The sequence below is a fragment of the Zalophus californianus genome, chromosome 9, assembly GCF_009762305.2.
Source record: "Zalophus californianus isolate mZalCal1 chromosome 9, mZalCal1.pri.v2, whole genome shotgun sequence".
NCBI lineage: Eukaryota > Metazoa > Chordata > Mammalia > Carnivora > Otariidae > Zalophus > Zalophus californianus.
In genome coordinates this window covers 119,468,663-119,487,196 of record NC_045603.1, presented here as the reverse complement: position 1 = coordinate 119,487,196, position 18,534 = coordinate 119,468,663, and the positions used below count along the sequence as shown (strand labels likewise).

Genomic DNA, 18,534 nt, shown 5'->3' with positions numbered 1-18,534 from the left:
TGTGTCAAAATGTGGTCTTGAAATACTACATAAGACCAATGTACACATTTACTTCTCTCATGATCTCTTTTTCCCCTCAAATTTAATAATGTTCTGATTGACACACACCTCTCCAAATCAAACTGGAATGTCATTTGAGACATATCTATACTAATCCAACACATGCTTTACCAAAGAGTACCTGCATACAGAGTGCAAGTTAAGTTAGCAATCTTTAATGTGACCCTGATTTAGAAGGGGCCTGTAGATCCTGATTTTCATAGTTCCCTGCATATTATTTTTCTGCCTTAAGCTCACACTTATATCAACAGGAGTATTACAAATAGAAAAGAGATGTTGAGTGGCAAAAAGAAAGTTACTATCTATATTTGAAAAAAACGTTTGTGATATGCAGGTGCCTCATAGTAATGTAGTAGGAAGTTCTTTTCAAGATTAATTTTTTTAATAAGGTTGATTTACAGAGCATTAAACTTAAGCCTCAGTCCTTGTAAGTCTAAAGAAGAACTATACCACTAAACCCAAAATAAACAAAAGCAAAGTTACCAAGAAAAGATAGAATGATTTAAACAACTGAATCTTTTTTTTTTAATAATTTATTTATTTATTTATTTGAGAGACAGAATGAGATAGAGAGAGTACATGAGAGGGGGTAGGGTCAGAGGGAGAAGCAGGCTCCCTGCTCAGCAGGGAGCCCGATGCGGGACTCGATCCCAGGACTCCAGGATCATGACCTGAGCCGAAGGCAGTCACTTAACCAACTGAGCCACCCAGGCACCCTAAACAACTGAATCTTGAAAAACACCAGTAAAACATTCAGAATTAAAGGCCATATTTATCCGTATTTGTCCAATCCTACACTCATTTATTTTCCCTAGTTAATGTTAGAAAATGTATATTACAATGTTTAAACCTTATGTTATAATTTATATATGTTATATAAATGCTTCTTCCTATTTAATATCAGTGGTTTTTAATGTATATGGGTAAGACTCATTGTAAAATCACAAAACTAATTTTCTGTTCATATATATTCTTCCAGCAAATTCTTTCTAGAGGTAGAGTTCATATACTTTTGTGAGGTTCATGAGTACTGCTTGACCAAAAGAGTTCCAATGAGTTAGTTTTAAGAATATTAATATATAAAAATATATCTAAGGAGTATATCATAAATGTATATCTACTACATATAATATACAGATAAAATAATATACAAAAAAGCTTATGTAAAATATGTGTAAAACCACTAAATGAAAAAAAAATGAAAATCTTTTATCAGGAAAAGAAAATAAAGTTAATTTGCATACATTCATCCCTTCAGGGAGAATGCTATTTTATGTAAGTTTAGAATGGCTTTCAATGGGGGCGCCTGGGTGGCTCAGTCATTAAGCGGCTGCCTTCAGCTCAGGTCATGATCCCAGGGTCCTGGGATTGAGCCCCGCATTGGGCTCCCTGCTCAGCCAGGAGCCTGCTTCTCCTCCTCCCACTCCCCCTGCTTGTGTTCCCTCTCTAGCTGTGTCTCTCTGTCAAATAAATAAAATCTTTAAAAAGTAAATAAATAAAATGGCTTTCAATGTAATTTTCTAACATAAACAAAATTATAGGAAAAAAACTAAAAAAGCTAAAGGGCTCAAAATGGAATGACCTATTAGAATTAACCAGCAGTAATGTACTTTCTTGAACAGAAGTCTTCTTTCTACTCCTTTCTAGAATTATTTTACAGAGCACTAGGGGAAAATGAAAACTCTGTCATATTATAATTTAATCTGCTGCTTTGTCAAAATACCTTTGTATAATTTTAACCTCACATTCTGTGATCTGGGATTACATTTTTTTATTTTATTATGTTATGTTAATCACCATACATTACACATCATTAGTTTTTGATGTAGTGTTCCATAATTCATTGTTTGCGTATAACACCCAGTGCTCCACGCAGTACGTGCCCTCCTTAATACCCATCACCCGGCTAACCCATCCCCCCACCCCCCTCCCCTCTAGAACCCTCAGTTTGTTTCTCAGAGTCCATAGTCTCTCGTGGTTCGTCTCCCCCTCCGATTCCCCACCTTCATTTTTCTCTTCCTACTATCTTCTTCTATTTTTTAACATATAATGTATTATTTATTTCAGAGGTACAGGTCTGTGATTCATCAGTCTTACACAATTCACAGCGCTCACCATAGCACATACCCTCCCCAATGCTTATCACCCAGCCACCCCATCCCTCCCACCCCCCACCACTCCAGCAACCCTCAGTTTGTTTCCTGAGATTAAGAATTCCCTCATATCAGTGAGATCATATGATACATGTCTTTCTCTGACTGACTTATTTCGCTCAGCATAACACCCTCCAGTTCTATCCACGTCGTTGCAAATGGCAAAATTCCATTCCTTTTGACGGCTGCATAATATTCCATTGTATATATATACCACCTCTTTTTTATCCATTCGTCTGTTGATGGACATCTTGGCTCTTTCCATAGTTTGGCTATTATGGACATTGCTGCTATAAACATCGGGGTGCACGTACCCCTTCGGATGCCTACATTTTTATCTTTGGGGTAAATACCCAGTGGTGCAATTGCTGGGTCGTATGGTAGCTCTATTTTCAACTTTCTGAGGAAACTCCATACTGTTTTCCAGAGTGGCTGCACCAGCTTGCATTCCCACCAACAGTGTAGGAGGGTTCCCCTTTCTCCGCATCCCCACCAACATCTGTCGTTTCCTGACTTGTTAATTTTAGCCATTCTCACTGGTGTGAGGTGGTATCTCATTGAGGTTTTGATTTGGATTTCCCTGATGCCGAGCGATGCTGAGAACTTTTTCATGTGTCTGTTGGCCATTTGGATGTCTTCTTTGGAAAAATGTCTGTGCATGTCTTCTGCCCATTTCTTGATTGGATTATTTGTTCTTTGGGTGTTGAGTTTGATAAGTTCTTTATAGATTTTGGATACTAGCCCTTTATCTGATATGTCATTTGCAAATATCTTCTCGCATTCTGTCGGTTGTCTTTTGGTTTTGTGGACTGTTTCTTTTGCTGTGCAAAAGCTTTTTATCTTGATGAAGTCCCAATAGTTCATTTTTGCCCTGGCTTCCCTTGCCTTTGGCGATGTTTCTAGGAAGATGTTGCTGCGGCTGAGGTCGAAGAGGTTGCTGCCTGCGTTCTCCTCTAGGGTTTTGATGGACTCCTGTCTCACATTTAGGTCTTTCAACCATTTGGAGTCTATTTTTGTGTGTGGTGTAAGGAAATGGCCCAGTTTCATTCTTCTGCATGGGGCTGTCCAATTTTCCCAACACCATTTGTTGAAGAGACTGTCTTTTTTCCATTGGACATTCTTTCCTGCTTTGTTGAGGATGAGTTGACCATAGAATTGAGGGTCCATTTCTGGGCTCTCTATTCTGTTCCATTGATCTATGTGTCTGTTTTTGTGCCAGTACCGTACTGTCTTGATGATGATAGCTTTTAATAGAGCTGGAAGTCTGGAATTGTGATGCCGCCAGCTTTGCTTTTCTTTTTCAAGATTCCTCTGGCTATTCGGGGTCTTTTCTGGTTCCATACAAATTTTAGGATTATTTGTTCCATTTCTTTGAAAAAAGTGGATGGTATTTTGATAGGGATTGTATTAAATGTGTAGATTGCTCTAGGTAGCATTGACATCTTCACAATATTTGTTCTTCCAATCCATGAGCATGGAACGTTTTTCCACTTCTTTGTGTCTTCCTTAATTTCTTTCATGAGTATTTTATAGTTTTCTGAGTACAGAATCTTTGCCTCTTTGGTTAGATTTATTCCTAGGTATCTTATCGTTTTGGGTGCAATTGTAAATGGGATCGACTCCTTGATTTGTCTTTCTTCTGTCTTGTTGTTGGTGTATAGGAATGCCACTGGTTTGTGTGCATTGATTTTATATCCTGCCACTTTACTGAATTCCTCTATGAGTTCTAGCAGTTTTGGGGTGGAGCCTTTTGGGTTTTCCTCATAAAGTATCATATGTTTGACTTCATTTTAAAAACTGGCTAATTATCTTGAAGAATTCTGATTAGCTGACTTTTCGTGGTTCTTATGTTTTTAAAACATTAGGTTCTATAGAACTTAGAGGTGTTTTGTAGAAATCTTTGAAACATTGTCTATGAAAATGGACAAATATAAGCTCAAAATGGTTTTATTTTTGTAATCATATGATTCTCAAGAATCACTTGGTGACTTTTAGAACTAATTATTCTTTATAAGACAGATTATCAATGGATACATTCTTTCAGCTGTTATTAGCCTAAACATTTATTTCATATTGCCTTGCAGTTTTAGTAATCTTTAAAGATCTCTAATAAAGGTAGCTGGTGTGATGAGCAGAAAGGGGCTCAGGCCTAGATGTTAGAAGGCTTGAGTTCTAATCTTGACCCATTCCACAGCCAGGAATATTTCTGGAACTCCTCTGTCTTCTGGATCTCTGCCTAGACTAGACTATATTGTAATCAATATAAAAAATTATTAATGAGTTATTTCATTTTTTATGCTAAGTTTTTGAAATCTGGTAGGTATTTTATCACCTCCAGTTCATCTCAATTCAGATGCTGAATTTTATTAGAAATACCTATCTGTATTTGGAGTATATAAAGTTTACAGTTGAAAAGATAGATTCACAAGTTGTTTCAAAGACACCTAAAAGTTTCACCTGGGGGCACCTGGGTGGCTCAGTGGGTTAAGCGCCCGACTCTTGATTTTGACTCAGGTCATAATCTCAAGGTCGTCAGATTGAGCCCCACGTAGGCTGGGTGTGGGCCTGCTTAAAATTCTCTCTCTCCCTCTTCCTCTGCCCCTCCCCGCCACTCACGCACACCCTCTCAATCTCTTGAAAAAAGTTTCACCTAAAATATCTGAACTGAATATCAGTTTCACATTTTTATGACAATTAAATAAAAAAATTCAGTTCTTTAGTCACACTAGCCATATTTCTAATGCTCAATAGTCACATGTAGCTAGGGGCTACCACATGAAACAGCACAATTTTTTAAGTTTTGGTTTTTCTAAATCTACTTCTTACCATTTATATAAAAGGTACCTATCTTGTATCTGACCCATTTATCAGGTCTAGGAAGGTGAGGCCTGTTTTAAAATTTGTAGCTAACTCATTGAGAGAAACAGCTGTGACTTCCTCAGTGTAAGAGTACTTCAGAGAGACCCACTGTTGAAGGACAGTTTTTTGAAGGGTAGGATGCCTTTAGACGAGAAACATTCTTTAGGGTAAATTTTGTATGTGTCTGTTTAACTATGACTGCCTATAAATACTCTATTTATAAATACTCTATTTACTCTAACAGAAAATACTGTTGTTTTGTTCACCTCCACTTGACAAATTGTGGGAAAAATTAGTATACAAGTTGTGAGTTTTTAAGTCAAGCATCTGAGGATAGGTAAAGATAACTAACAAGGACAAAGCAAATCTTAAACATTAGATTTTATCTGGAGAGAATACCTTAGGAAGTTTAATTATTTTGAGTGTTTTGGAAAATTTTAAATTACACTTAGACTTTTTGTTTATTATATTCTAGAATGCCTAACAAATTTTATTTGACATACTTTTATGTGCATATAAATTCTTTCCATAGATATGAAGCATTCCATAATGCATTGATCAATATATTTAATACTTTTATACTATCTATTTTATAAAACATTCAATTTATAAATATAAATTTTTAGTACTATAGATGCCCCAAATCAATGAAAATGACTAATTTCCTAAGTTTGTATGATGGGATATTTGTAAACCATTTATTAAATAGTTCTTTAATGTGAATTATACTCCCAGAAATTTTTGTTTTTATTGGTGACCAGATCTGATTAAGACATACAGTGAGAATAATCTGTAAGGCAATCAGAATGCAGTCATTGATTAGTAATGTCTACTTTATGAAAAAAACAGTTAGCTATGATCACTAAAGCAACACCAGTCATTTAACATAATAAAAACAATCTCTGTAATAAAACACTAGCCCTGGATCCAAGTATCTTGCTTTGAAAATACCCCTTCTGTGCCACTGCATTAATAGCCTTTCAATGTTTTGCTATTTATGTAGCACAGTCTTGTGAGTTGGTGTTCTCTTCCTTGATAGTCTCTAACCCTATGCACAAAGCATTACTGGAGCATAAGTATTCCGAGTATATTTGAGGTTTCACTGATAGAATTAATTTAGATAAATATCTTATATTGCATCTTTTGTGCCTGCTGTGCTGAACCTTTTCATAAGTATCTAATAGAAAATTTTCTTTTTCAGGTATTATTCCCCTGGATATTCAGATACACTTCTGCAGAGAGTGGACAGCTATCAACCACTTACTCACTAAGCAAAGTTCTGTTTTCATACTCTAATTCACAATGGAGTATTTATGAATGATAGTTGTTAAAGCTCTTTCTAAATATTTGAACTAAGTGCATTCTAGATTTATTCAGTGTGAAATACCTCTGGATAATATTTTCTAAATTTATGTAATACTTTGAAAAATTAGTGGTCTGAATAGATGAACTACTGGTCATTTGTATAGGATTTGCTCTAAGGGTAAATTTTTCGAAGACACTAAAAGGTCTTAAGGCATTTGTTATTTTTCTTTTAAACCCCTCTCCACAGCCCCCAAACACTTACACCCCCAACTACATATAGATGAAAGATGGTGTTGAAAACTTCTAGTTACTTTGGCCAATTCCTCCTAGACACAGGCAAGGAAAACTGGCCTTGCAAATTCCTCAGCAGGACATAGACGGGAAACAGCCAAAAGAGAAAACTAATGACAGAAGTATGGGGCACTGGAAGAGACTCTGATGTTCTTTGCATCAGTGCATTATCCAAACACAGGGAATCTATGGATAACCTGTCAGGTTCTCCTAATAACTTAGGAAGCTCTCCTCTTCATGGCAAATTTTCTAAGCTCTTTTCTCATCTCCCTGAAACTCTTCCTTACCTTTCATGGGGCTGGAGAGGGAGGGAGTCAATATTAAGCATTATTCCACTACAGACATGCTTCCCATTTCATTGAAAAGTTTCTGAGTCTAGCCCTGCTCATGAAAAAACAAGTAAGCAGGCAAATAAAAGGGGTCCTCAGTATACCCTGTCCTCGCTTCACTTCCCCAAGTTTTAAAAGCCACATTTTCAGGGATTTAAGAAATAATTTAAAAGAATACCACCAGACTTAGACTTTGCATGCATTTTCACTTAGAGAGCTGAAAGGAGGTGAGAGGGAGTTTCAAAAAAATTTTTAAATAAAAACAACATTAGAATCTCCTTTGCCTTTTTTTCTTGTGGTGTACTTCTGATCTTGGGGATTACATGATTAGGTTTAAAAGTTCTGGCTAGTTGGTGTGTGTGTGTGTGTGTGTGTGTGTGTGTCTGTCTGTCTGTCTGTCTGTCTGTCTGTCTTTTGATCTAGAAGGACATTCCTTACAATGATCTTCCCTAGATATCTCACTTAGCTTATATAAACACTTTATTTTTACAACTTCAGGAATAGGATACTTGAATCTTATTGGTTGAAACTTATTCATACAGTTTGCTTGTTATGAAAACAGGTGCATATCAGTGGTGCTGAAGAGAGATGTTGAAAATCTAGGTTCTAAACATATCTGTTACAGAGTAAGGAGTGATAATATTCGTTCAGCTTACTCTTAAGATGCTTATGAATTAACCTCCAATGATACAGGTAACAGTTTTGTAAACTGTTCCATTCTGTGCAAACTGACATATGAACGAAGGGGAATCTTGACAGTCAATAACAGATCACACATTTTGACCGGCAGTTGCGCACATCCTTTTAGGTAAGTGGAGTTGATACCAAATGATTAGGATAAAGAAAAGCTACATTGCCTGCCCTCATGGAGTTTTCTAATAGAAACACTTTGCCCAGACCCAGGGAATAAAATAGGCACAAGATACTGAACACAAAACAGGCATATTTCATGTAAAAGCAAATGACAGTCTCATATTTACAAGAGGTTGTCCTGTTTTTCTTTTCAAGTTTTTAATTCTAGTTGCTTTTGACCTGTTTTTCTAATCTTTTCCTCTCAAACTACCCCCTTAAAGGATTAGATTTGCTCATTTCTAATCTTGATTTGAGGTCCTGCATAACATAAACCTTGGCCTTAAACTCCTGGGTGAGGCCATCCCTATTCCAATGTGTCAAGTTCAGAAACTAACCTTGAAAGAGTGATTTGTCTGTTTTCAAATCACCAACTCTGAGTAAGTTAGGTGCTAGTGAATGTTGAGGCTGGTGTATACTGTAGCTTATTTTGCCACAAAATTCACTGTCTAGAGAATATTGATTTGTAGCTACTCTGTTTCAGAGATTAAAAGGATTAAATGACAGTCATAACTGTAACTATTACATTTACCAGTCCATTCAGGGACTTTGGACTTTTAAAATATGATTTGGCTATGCAATTATTTTTCTAGTAATATGGATACTTATTTTTTGTTAAAGATTTTATTTATTTGTCAGAGAGAGAGCGCATGCAAGAGAGAGCTCAAGCAGGGGGAGCAGCAGGCAGAGGGAGAAGCAGGCTCCCCGCTGAGCAGGGAGCCTGATGCGGGGCTCAATCCCAGGACCCTGGGATCATGACCTGAGCCGAAGGTAGATGCTTAACCGATGGAGCCACCCAGGCGTCCCCTTATGGGTTTTTAAAAAAAAGAACCATTTGAGAGAGAGAGAAAGAGCAAGAGTGGGAGGGGAGAGGCAGAGGAAGAGGGAGAGAGCATTTTTTAAGCAGACTCTGCACTGAGCGCAGAGCCCCACACAGGGCTCAATCTCACCACCCCAGGATAACGACCTGAGCCAAAACAAAGAGTCTGATGCTTAACCAAATGTGCCACCCAGGTGCCCCACTTTTGTTTTTAAGAGGACCTCACAGGGCATAAAATTAGATAATATTCAGTGATATTGCTTTAAAGAATGGTAAGTTTTATTGTATTTAATCTTTTAAAAAATTTAGGCAGTATACGAGAGGATAAAGAAAAAAGCAAAAACATCACTCCAAATCTCACAACCCAGAAAATAATTGTCATTAACAAGCTGACATAATCCTAGATACCTCCCTGAGACTTTGTACAGATATTTTAGAGAAGTGTGTTCGTGCTATCCGTGCTGTTTTAAAATAAAAAGCAAAAGTTGTAATAGCTTGTTTCACAAAAGATGGAGCTTTTTCATTTATTTTATTTTATTTTAGTGGGTCTAATAGGGGAAAGGTCTCCTCGGTGGTAAATTAAGGATCAATATAAAATATTTATAAGTGGGCTCCTTTTATTAATGATTGACTAGTATTTGCTATAGAGATTTTTATATTTTTGGGGTTTTTTAGCAGACATTTTATTTCATAAGTTCATAAATGATTCTATTAAAACAAACCATGAAGTTTAATGTCTTTTTCTTTCCGCTTCATGACTGAAGCTATGACTTTGTGAATGCTACAAAGATTTTATTCTTATTTTTATTTTTTATTTTTTTTAGAGAGAGTGCACATGGCGAGGTTGGGGGGCAAAAGGAGAGGAAGTTAGAGAATCTTAAGCAGGCTCCACACCCAGCACAGAGCCCAACACGAGGCTCGATCTCACAACCCTAAGATCATGGCCTCAGCTGAAATCAAGAGGTGGACGTTTAACCGACTGAGCCACCCAGGCACCCCTAAATGCTACAGAGATTTTAAATTGAGTGCTATTTATGGTTTATCAGTTTTACAACACTGGATCAATATTACACTAAAAATATAACATTTTGCAAGGTGGGTTGGTGTAGATATTTATATATTAAAATAAAGTTTATAATTTTTCCCATGTATACAGAATTGGTGGTAATACATTCCTGCTAAAATTTATACTAAAATATAGAATGTATACATTACTGATGGTAAGTATTTACTCAAAGTATTTTTGGATATAAAGAAGTCCAATCCTTTGAGAACTACTGTAACCTGTTATTGACTTCTCTGCTTTTTGAATTTCTGTAGCACATATAGTTTAAATCACACAAGTGTAATTAAAATTCCAAAGAGAATGTTATCATTCTCCCATTTTTTTTTTCTTCATAAACTTAAGTATGATCTTTTTCTTGGATGAAGCGCCCTGTGCTTTTCTGTCCCCAGTGCCACCCAGCACTGTTGTAAGCATGCGGGAGCACCAGTGGCTGGCTGGGCTGAGCATCACGGCAGTGCAGCCCTCTGTGGTCACGTCTCTTCAAGTCCCTACACCTTGCTTTACCGAAAGATCTTTTTCTTTTCTTTTTCTTTCCCTTTTTCTTTTTCTTTTTTTTTCTTTCTTTTCTTTCTTTCTTTATTTCTTTCTTTTCTTTCTTTCTTTCTTTCTTTCTTTCTTTCTTTCTTTCTTTCTTTCTTTCTTTCTTTCTCTTTCTTTTTCTTTCTTTCTTTCTCTTTCTTCTTTCTTTCTTTTTCTCTTTCTTTCTTTCTTTCTTTCTTTCTTTCTTCTTTTCTTTCTTTCTTTCTTTCTCTTTCTTTTCTTCTTTCTTTCTCTTTCTTCCATTCCTTCCTTCCTTCCTCTCTCTCTCTCTCTCTCTCTCTCTTTCTCTCTTTCTTTGGCATAGAGAGAGCGTGCACAAGCAGGGGGAGCAGCAGGCAGAGGGAGAGGGAGAAGGAGAAGCAGGCTGTCTGTTAAGCGGGGAGCCTGACGTGGGACTCGATCCCAGCACCTGGGATTATGACCCGAGCCAAAAGGCAGACCCTTAAACCGACTGATCCACCCAGGCACCCTTGAAAGACCATCATTTAGTGTAGAAGAGCACAGGCTCTAGTTAGAGACCCATTTTAGAATCTCAAAACTTCTATACCCTGACTCAGTGGCCTTCAGCTAGTTCCCAAGAGTACCCATTTTATAGGATCCTGAGAATTAAACAGGGTGAATGAGCACAGGGCCTAGCATGTAGTAAGCAGTGACAGCACTAACTATATGGTGTCTTTGCGTAATTAGAAAAAGATGCACTCTTCTCAAGACACTTTACTTTCATCTAGCAGAAATTGTTGTAATATTCTGATTTTTAGATTAAGACACTTTACTGCCATCTGCTGGAAAATTCTCTTAGTAAATATGCAAATCCATGATTTCTATGATGTGAACCACATCCCCTTAGATGTGCAGGTGCCCTTGTGCAGTACACAACCTGCACAACTGTGCACATACGTGCTCAGTAGATCATATTTGCTACTCTTCTTTTCACTTTTGTAAATGGGGTTTGGAAGAAAATTCCAGATAAACAATGCTATTGTATGAAGCAATTCATTAAAAAAAAAGTCAAGGAGTCAAAGTTAATCTCTATAAATAGTTCATCTCTATTTTGTTACAAAGCCTGGAAACATTTGAGCTTACTACTTCTCTCGCTTCCCACTTCCCACACAGAAAGGTATGTTCTACAGTAAAACCTGCAATTTAAGTTAGCAGAGATACAAACTAAGCCATTATTCTGGCATTTATAAAAACCGAAAGACCAAATAGGGGACATATATATGCAAAATCAAAGTATGTTCTGGAATGATCCATATAGCATTTTAATCTTGATTTTAAAAATTGGTTCCAGAATATTACATTGTTAATGCAAAATGGCAGATCTCTGGAAAGCAACTCTGATGGGGCTCTGCTACTCTTTCTTCATCCCAGAACCTGGGCTGGGATATGACGGGTACTCTCTCTTCTAGCCAAATAGCCTTCATTGAAGGGGTCATTTTAGGACCTTTTTGTACACAAAAGGCGAAAATCTGGCTCATTTTCATACCTAGCAGTCCAATCATGAAGATTGACTACATTTGGGTAAGGGAGAGTTTATTGATAATGGGAACTCTCTCAGGATACAGGATTCATCTCCTTGGCAAGGACCCTAGGAGCTGGGATGGCTCTTGGAAGCTTGGAGGAAGCGACTTCCCATAGTAAGTGAAGTGGAAATGCTGCATCTGCCATGGCAGACAGGACGAAGGTATCACGTGACTTGAGGGCTGCGCATGCTGCTGCACAGACCCTAGATAGGACCGGAAAACCCACTGGCTGGCAGACTCTGTTCTAAGAGAAGCCCAGAGAACACCCCATTTACCAAGCTGGTAAGAAATGAACTGTTAAGAGGGTAACAGCCATTGAGAATCTCAGTAGTAATGCTCTTCCTATGCCAGGGTTGACTGGTGGAGACAGTGTTAGAAAACTGAGCTCCTTAGTAGGGATGATGGGGTCCTGAAATAATGGAGGCCAGGTGAGTACTTAACTGTCAGAAGAAGCAAGGTGTGTACAATTATTGCAATGAGTTGCAAAACTGGAGTGGCAACCAAGGATCCAATCTGTAGATAGCCATGAAGACAGTTAAAGGAACTTGGTGTTTCTAGAGGTAGTCATTAAGGGTATCCATTTATAAAATAAAAATAAATGAAAAATGGATGGTCAGTAGGCTAAGGGCAGCTTAGTCACAGTCACTTGCCCAGTTTTCAGACCTGAGTCAATTCTCAGATCTGGAACCAACTGACTGAAGGACAGGCTGGTCACCATGAGGATGGAGCCTGAAATGCCTCATCCAGTGTATTCAGGGGCTATTTCCCATGCACTTCAAAATACTGCCCCCATCCTTTTAGTGGGTGACAGAGCACTGCAGCAGGGGTAGGCCCCAGGACAAGGGGCCCTGCCAGATCACTCAGCAGGCCCTGTGGTATTAGAGGGATCTGTGGTGGGAAAGGATGCTGTACAAAGTTACTGCTAATCCCAATAGGGGAACCAGAGCATAGGCTTCTGGGATTTGGGAGCAAGGTCATACCGTCTATAGTAATGAACTGTACACCATTTGAGAAGAAGTTCTTATAGACTGAGGGCCCTGATTGAAGACAGAACAACTGACCATGGGACATCAAGTAACTAACTCTGCAACCAGAGATAATCATGGACTAGATTCTATCAGACCCATCAGGTCATGCTTTGGGTGGGCCCAGCAGCAATCCATCATAAAATGGGAATGAAAGATCCAGGATTGGGCATGGGCAGGAGGGCCAGAGGCCACAAGTCAGTGGTTCCAGCTGGTGGCCCAGATTGCCACGTCTTCTACCACTATTGTGCTGGCATTCACAACTATGGGTTCACAACTAGCTCATGACTGTGGCTACATGGGGGTGTCTTTTATGGCCAGCTGACAGAAGAGGAGAAAGGCCAACCTTCATTTACAAATGGGTTGGCCCAGCACAAGAGTGTAAGCCAAAAAGGGGCTGCTGCACTGCAGGTCTACTTAGGTGGGCCCTGAAAACAGTGTTGAAGGAAAATTTCTGGCGATGTACCTGGTTGTCTGCTTTGTGTGGAAACAAGAACAGTTCAAGGTAAGAATATACACAGGCTCATGGACAGTGGTAAATGCAGTGGCAATTTGGGCCAGAGGCTTGGAAGGAGAAATATTAGAATATCACGGATAAGGTGTGGACACAAAGTGTGAAGAATGTTGTGTCCCAGGTTCATGCATATCAAAGTGCCACTATCAGGTAGGCACTAAACAACATTCATGACCCGGCCAGTCTCTCATCAGCTACTGTAGTGCTAGCACTAATGGGTACTTAAGTGGAGTAGCCATGGTAATGGGGACGGTGGCTATGAACAGGGCTTCGACTCACCAAGGCTGATCCAGCCACTGCTGCCGCCAAATATCCAACCTGTCAATCAGAGAAATGAATGCTGACCCCCCCAGTTACAACACCATCCCTTAAGGCAACCAACCAACCACCTGGAGGTAAACTGACTACAGTGGACCTCTGTGTTCATCTTGACTAGGGTTGTTATATTGTCTGAGAATTAGTTTTCCTTTTCTATCTACAGGACCCAGCCAACATCACCATCTGAGGAGTAAGAATGTTTGATCTACTGACACAAGATCCCATACAACACTGCTTTGGACCAAAGAGTACACTAGTACACAGGTCCAATCCCATACTGCATCTTAAATCACTGGCATGACAGAAGGGTAGAATGGCCTCTTAAAGACATAGCTGAGGCTCCAGCTAGGCGATGATACGCCTTGAGGTTGAGATGCCACCCTAAACCTTTAACTGTTAGATGGTACTGTGTCCCCAACAGGTAGAATATACGGGTCCAGGAACTATGGGGAAAGTAGGTGGCATTCCAAGAAAGTCCACAGCCTTCCTTCTGATGTCCATGCAGACGCAAGTCTGGGTTGCACTCTCCAGAAGGGTCTGGTTTGGAAGGATGCTTTGTATAGTCAAAAACAAGAACATCACTGGATGGAGTCTTTGTTGCAATGATGCAAGGGTTCTGGGGCATATAACGTGCCCGGTTTACTTCTCCTTCATGGTTGATCTTGATTTCTATTTCAATTTTTCCACTAACTGAGCCAAAACCTCCAAATTCTCCTTTCTCACTGTCGTAGTGTGAGGCATCAAACTGAGCATCATCGTTAGGGAGCTGCACACTGGCTATCACGAGATGGTTTTGTTCATCTGACGTGTGTGTTCCCAGGACAAGTCGATGAATGCTGAAGTCTTTCCCTTCCGGTCTGGTTACATCTGGAAGCCACTGTGCAGTTAGGCTAGGCCACTCCAGAGCATGGGTCATCACCAAATCGTAAAGAAAAGGGGTGTTCTTTTTCCATATTTTGTACTCTTCGTTGATCACACGTTCTTCTACTGCGTCATCAAAGGCTGCTTCCTTGTCGGCCATGGCGGGCAGGCAAGCTGGGGGGACCCCGGGGTCGAGCGTTGCGGGAGGGGCGGGGAGGCTACGGGCGCTCGCTCTGCGCGCGCGGCCTCTACTGTTTCCTGTGGCCCCTCAGTAGGTGGCATTCCCAGTGGCATACCTGGAGAGTTCCCAGTGGTACACTTGGAAAGTTTGTGCTTCCTGTCCCCAAAACTTTAGACTCTGTGGGTCAAAAGGTTTTGTTCTCAGAGGGGTAATGCTTCATCAGTGGACACAAAGTCCCACTGTACTTTATACGATGGCTGCAACTCTAGTCACTTCAGTCTCCTTCTGCCAAGAGACCAGGAGGAAGGAAAGGAGTGACTAAACTAGCAAAGATCATTGATTCTGATCATCAAAAGGTAGAGCTCTGTTACAGAATGCAGAGAGGGAACAATGTTTGGCACACAAATGATCCAATGAAGTCTCCTGATACTCCCATGCCCAGTTTTTTTTTTTCCAAGATTTTATTTATTTGACAGAGAGATAGATAGAAGAGCACAAGCAGAGGGAACGTCAGAGGGAGAAGGAGAAGCAGGCTCCGCACTGAGCAGGGAGCCCGATGTGGGACTCAATCCCAGGACCCTGGGATCACGACCTGAGCCAAAGGCAGACGCTTAACCATCTGAGCCACCCAGGCGCCCCCATGCCCAGTTTTTTTTTTTTTTAAGATTTTATTTATTTATTTGACACAGAGAGAAAGAGAGAGAGAGAGAACATGAGAGGGGGGAGGGTCAGAGGGAGAAGCAGACTCCCTGCCGAGCAGGGAGCCCGATGTGGGACTCGATCCTGGGACTCCAGGATCATGACCTGAGCCGAAGGCAGTCGCTTAACCAACTGAGCCACCCAAGCACCCCCCATGCCCAGTTTTAACAGTAAACAGATAAGAACAGAAGCCATGATCTAAGATGGGAATGATGACCAGGTCTTAAGACTCTTGGAGATGAGGGCCTGGGTCACCTACCAGGCAATATCCCTCAACCAACATGGGTGCTAGCTGAGGCAAATCTAGAATGGGTGGTGGAGAAGGAAATAAAGTATCAATTACTGAAGGCTTGAGATCCACTGCATCTGTAGCAACTGTAGTTTTCCCACAAAACGTCTTGTAAGTTTCCCCAGCAATAAAGGCCAACCAGAATCCTAGACTTGCTGGTTATTAGGTGGATGAATTTATTATAAGAAACAGTTGGTGGCATGTGAAAAGATGCTCAACATCACTCATCATCAGGGAAATGCAAATCAAAACCACAATGAGCTATCACCTCACACCTGTCAGAATGGCTAAAATCAAAAGGACAAGAAATAACAGGTGTTGGTGAGGATGTGGAGAAGTAACTCTTGTGCACTGTTGGTGTGAATGTAAACTGGTGCAGCTACTGTGGAAAACAGTATGGAGGTTTTCAAAAAATTAAAAAGAGAAATACCATATGATCCAGTATTCATTTACCCAAAGAAAACGAAAACACTAATTTGAAAAGATATATGTACCCCTATGTTTACTGCAACATTGTTTATAACAGCCAAGATATGGAAGCAACCCAAGTGTCCATCAATATAGGAATGGATAAAGAAGGTGTGGAATGTGTGTACATATATACATACACATGCATACACATATATATACCCACTGGAGCATTACTCAGCTATAAAAATGAAATCTTGCCAATTGTGACAACATGGATGGACCTAGAGAGTATCATGCTAAGTGAAATAAGACACAGAAACACAAATACCATATGATTTCTCTTATACAGAGAATCTAAAAAACAAAACAAATGAACAAAGAAACACATAAAAAGCAGAAACAGACCCACAAATACAGAGAACACACTGATGGTTGCCAGAAGGGAGAAGGGCGAGGGGCTGGGCAAAATGGGGGAAGGGGAGTGGGAGGCCCAGGCTTCCAGTGACAGAATGAATGCGTCCCGGGGAGGAAAGGTAGAGCGTAGGGAACACAGCAGTGCTGTAAGAGTGTAATCTGGGGGCAGATGGCAGCTACACCTGCAGCGAGCACAGCGTAATATATAGAGGTGTTGAACCACTACGTTGTACACCTGGAAACTAATGTAACACGGAGTGTCAACTACACTTCATAAAACAAGGAAAGAAGCAGCAGTTGGGTCTAAGCAGGGATGAACTGTAATGGACGCGCCTCTTCAAAGCCAAGGGCCAACGCACCCACCCATTCCCCAGCTGTAGCTCTTTCCTAGGCAGACCTTTTCTATCCTTACCACAAATATAAACTGAATTAAATACTCAACCCACAACCTGAATGAGCCTTAATAATTTGCTAACTCTTAAAATTAACACCTTAAGTTGAACCCCCCCAAAGCTTAAGAACACTTAGGCAACTAGTTTAAATTGGAACCAAACCAAACCAGAACATCAAATTTTCTCAGATCTAAACCCAAACCACAGTTTCAGACACTTTGCACATTTAACCCTGGCTAGCCTCTCTTTGGCCTTAGTAACTCTTGCTAATCAGAAGCTTCTAACTTACTCAGATGGGGAAGAAAACATCAGTTGTATTTCCAAAAGTAATTCCACACCCACGCAACATCATACCACCCAAGTCACATCTACAAGTAAGTGACACCTGGCAGTGGTTAATTGTAAAGTCATCTTGGTTCTCCTTGATTTTAGCCTAACGAAGGCTCTGAATATAAAGGGTGAAATAACCTCATTTACGATGAGGTTGCCTCACAGCTCAGGAAAAATCTCTGGGCTTCTCATCCAAGGGCAGGGGTGGGGGTGGGAGTAGGGAGGGAGTTAAACAGTATTCATGTGGGAAATTATTCTTAGAAGTCTTTAGATTGCTGCTCACATGAGAGATACCGGTCTGGGTTTCAGCAGCACGAGGTCAGGAACCATTCATCTCTGTATCCAACATATCACTTAGCATGGCTGCCTGGCCCTCAGTAGATCAGTAGAGTCACTGCAGAGTTCCTTGAGCCATGCTGGTTGTTGGCAGCAGGGACCTTGGCCAGGACACTGGGAAGTAGCCTGCCCAAGCAAGAAGAGGCTCCTTCCAAGCTGCACTCTGTCCAGACTGCTGCCACTCTGTTCACACTGGGCATTGGAATCTGGCTGTATTGTCAGCCACAGCCCCTCAACTCAAGTTAGTGCTGCCTCACGTAGTTCTTAGAACTTTAAGATGATAGCAAAAAGGCCCAGTTTCAAAGGAATGAACCCCCATGTAGAATAATTCTCAGAGTTTATTAAACTGTGTGAGCTTGAATGCATACTTCAAGGGTGTGAATCAAACTCTACGGGGATTTTCGGGTTTGACACAGAGAAACATTGAGCAGGGGCTAGTGGCTGAGTCGCTGGTGCTGGGCTTTGGAGGAACCAGTGGACTTCCTGGGCAAAGTCTCCCAGAGGAAGGCTTGGCTGTTCCACTCTTCCCTGCATTCCACGAGGCCCTGAGTATCCTTCCTGTAAATCTGCACTTTTACTTAGGTTCTCTCCATTTGGTTTCTGTCACTTGCAAATGGAAGCAAAGTGCTGTAGAGGAAACCAGCGTCCAGAATGATGGTGTCACCGAAGGAAGAGGTGGGATGCAGGAAGGAAAGTGAGTGGAGCTGGGGTGAAGTCTCTAAGAAGAATCACCTTTCTTCAGCTACAGGCAAGGGGCTGCACGTGGATGGCTGACTGGAGCTCAGCAGAGGCCTGCCAGGGGCAGCGCCCAGGAAGGGTGGGTTTTAAATATTCATCTTAAAAGCTGAACGTTGGGGCGCCTGGGTGGCTCAGTCATTAAGCGTCTGCCTTCGGCTCAGGTCGTGATCCCAGGGTCCTAGGATCGAGCCCCACATTGGGCTCCCTGTTCAGCGGGAGCCTGCTTCTCCC

The 18,534-nt window shown here is 40.6% G+C and overlaps 2 protein-coding genes across 3 annotated transcripts in view; one reads left to right on the top strand and one right to left on the bottom strand.

Moving 5' to 3' along the window:
• Positions 1–7,274, top strand: part of SPAG6 (sperm associated antigen 6) — a 61,816-nt gene extending 54,542 nt beyond the window's left edge. Inside the window, exon 10 of one of the 2 annotated variants that reach the window (XM_027595446.1) lies at positions 6,274–7,274. In XM_027595446.1, coding sequence (XP_027451247.1) covers positions 6,274–6,393 — 120 coding nt within the window. In that variant the 3' untranslated portion in view covers positions 6,394–7,274. The remainder of the gene's footprint in view (positions 1–6,273) is intronic. The other variant, XM_027595445.2, reaches the window with a different exon arrangement.
• A 6,667-nt stretch (positions 7,275–13,941) lies between these two features.
• Positions 13,942–14,752, bottom strand: LOC118357364 (histone-binding protein RBBP4-like). The gene has a single exon (XM_035729341.1). The coding sequence runs from the start codon at positions 14,671–14,673 to the stop codon at positions 13,942–13,944; it is 732 nt and encodes a 243-aa protein (XP_035585234.1). The 5' UTR covers positions 14,674–14,752.
• Positions 14,753–18,534: the final 3,782 nt, after the last annotated feature.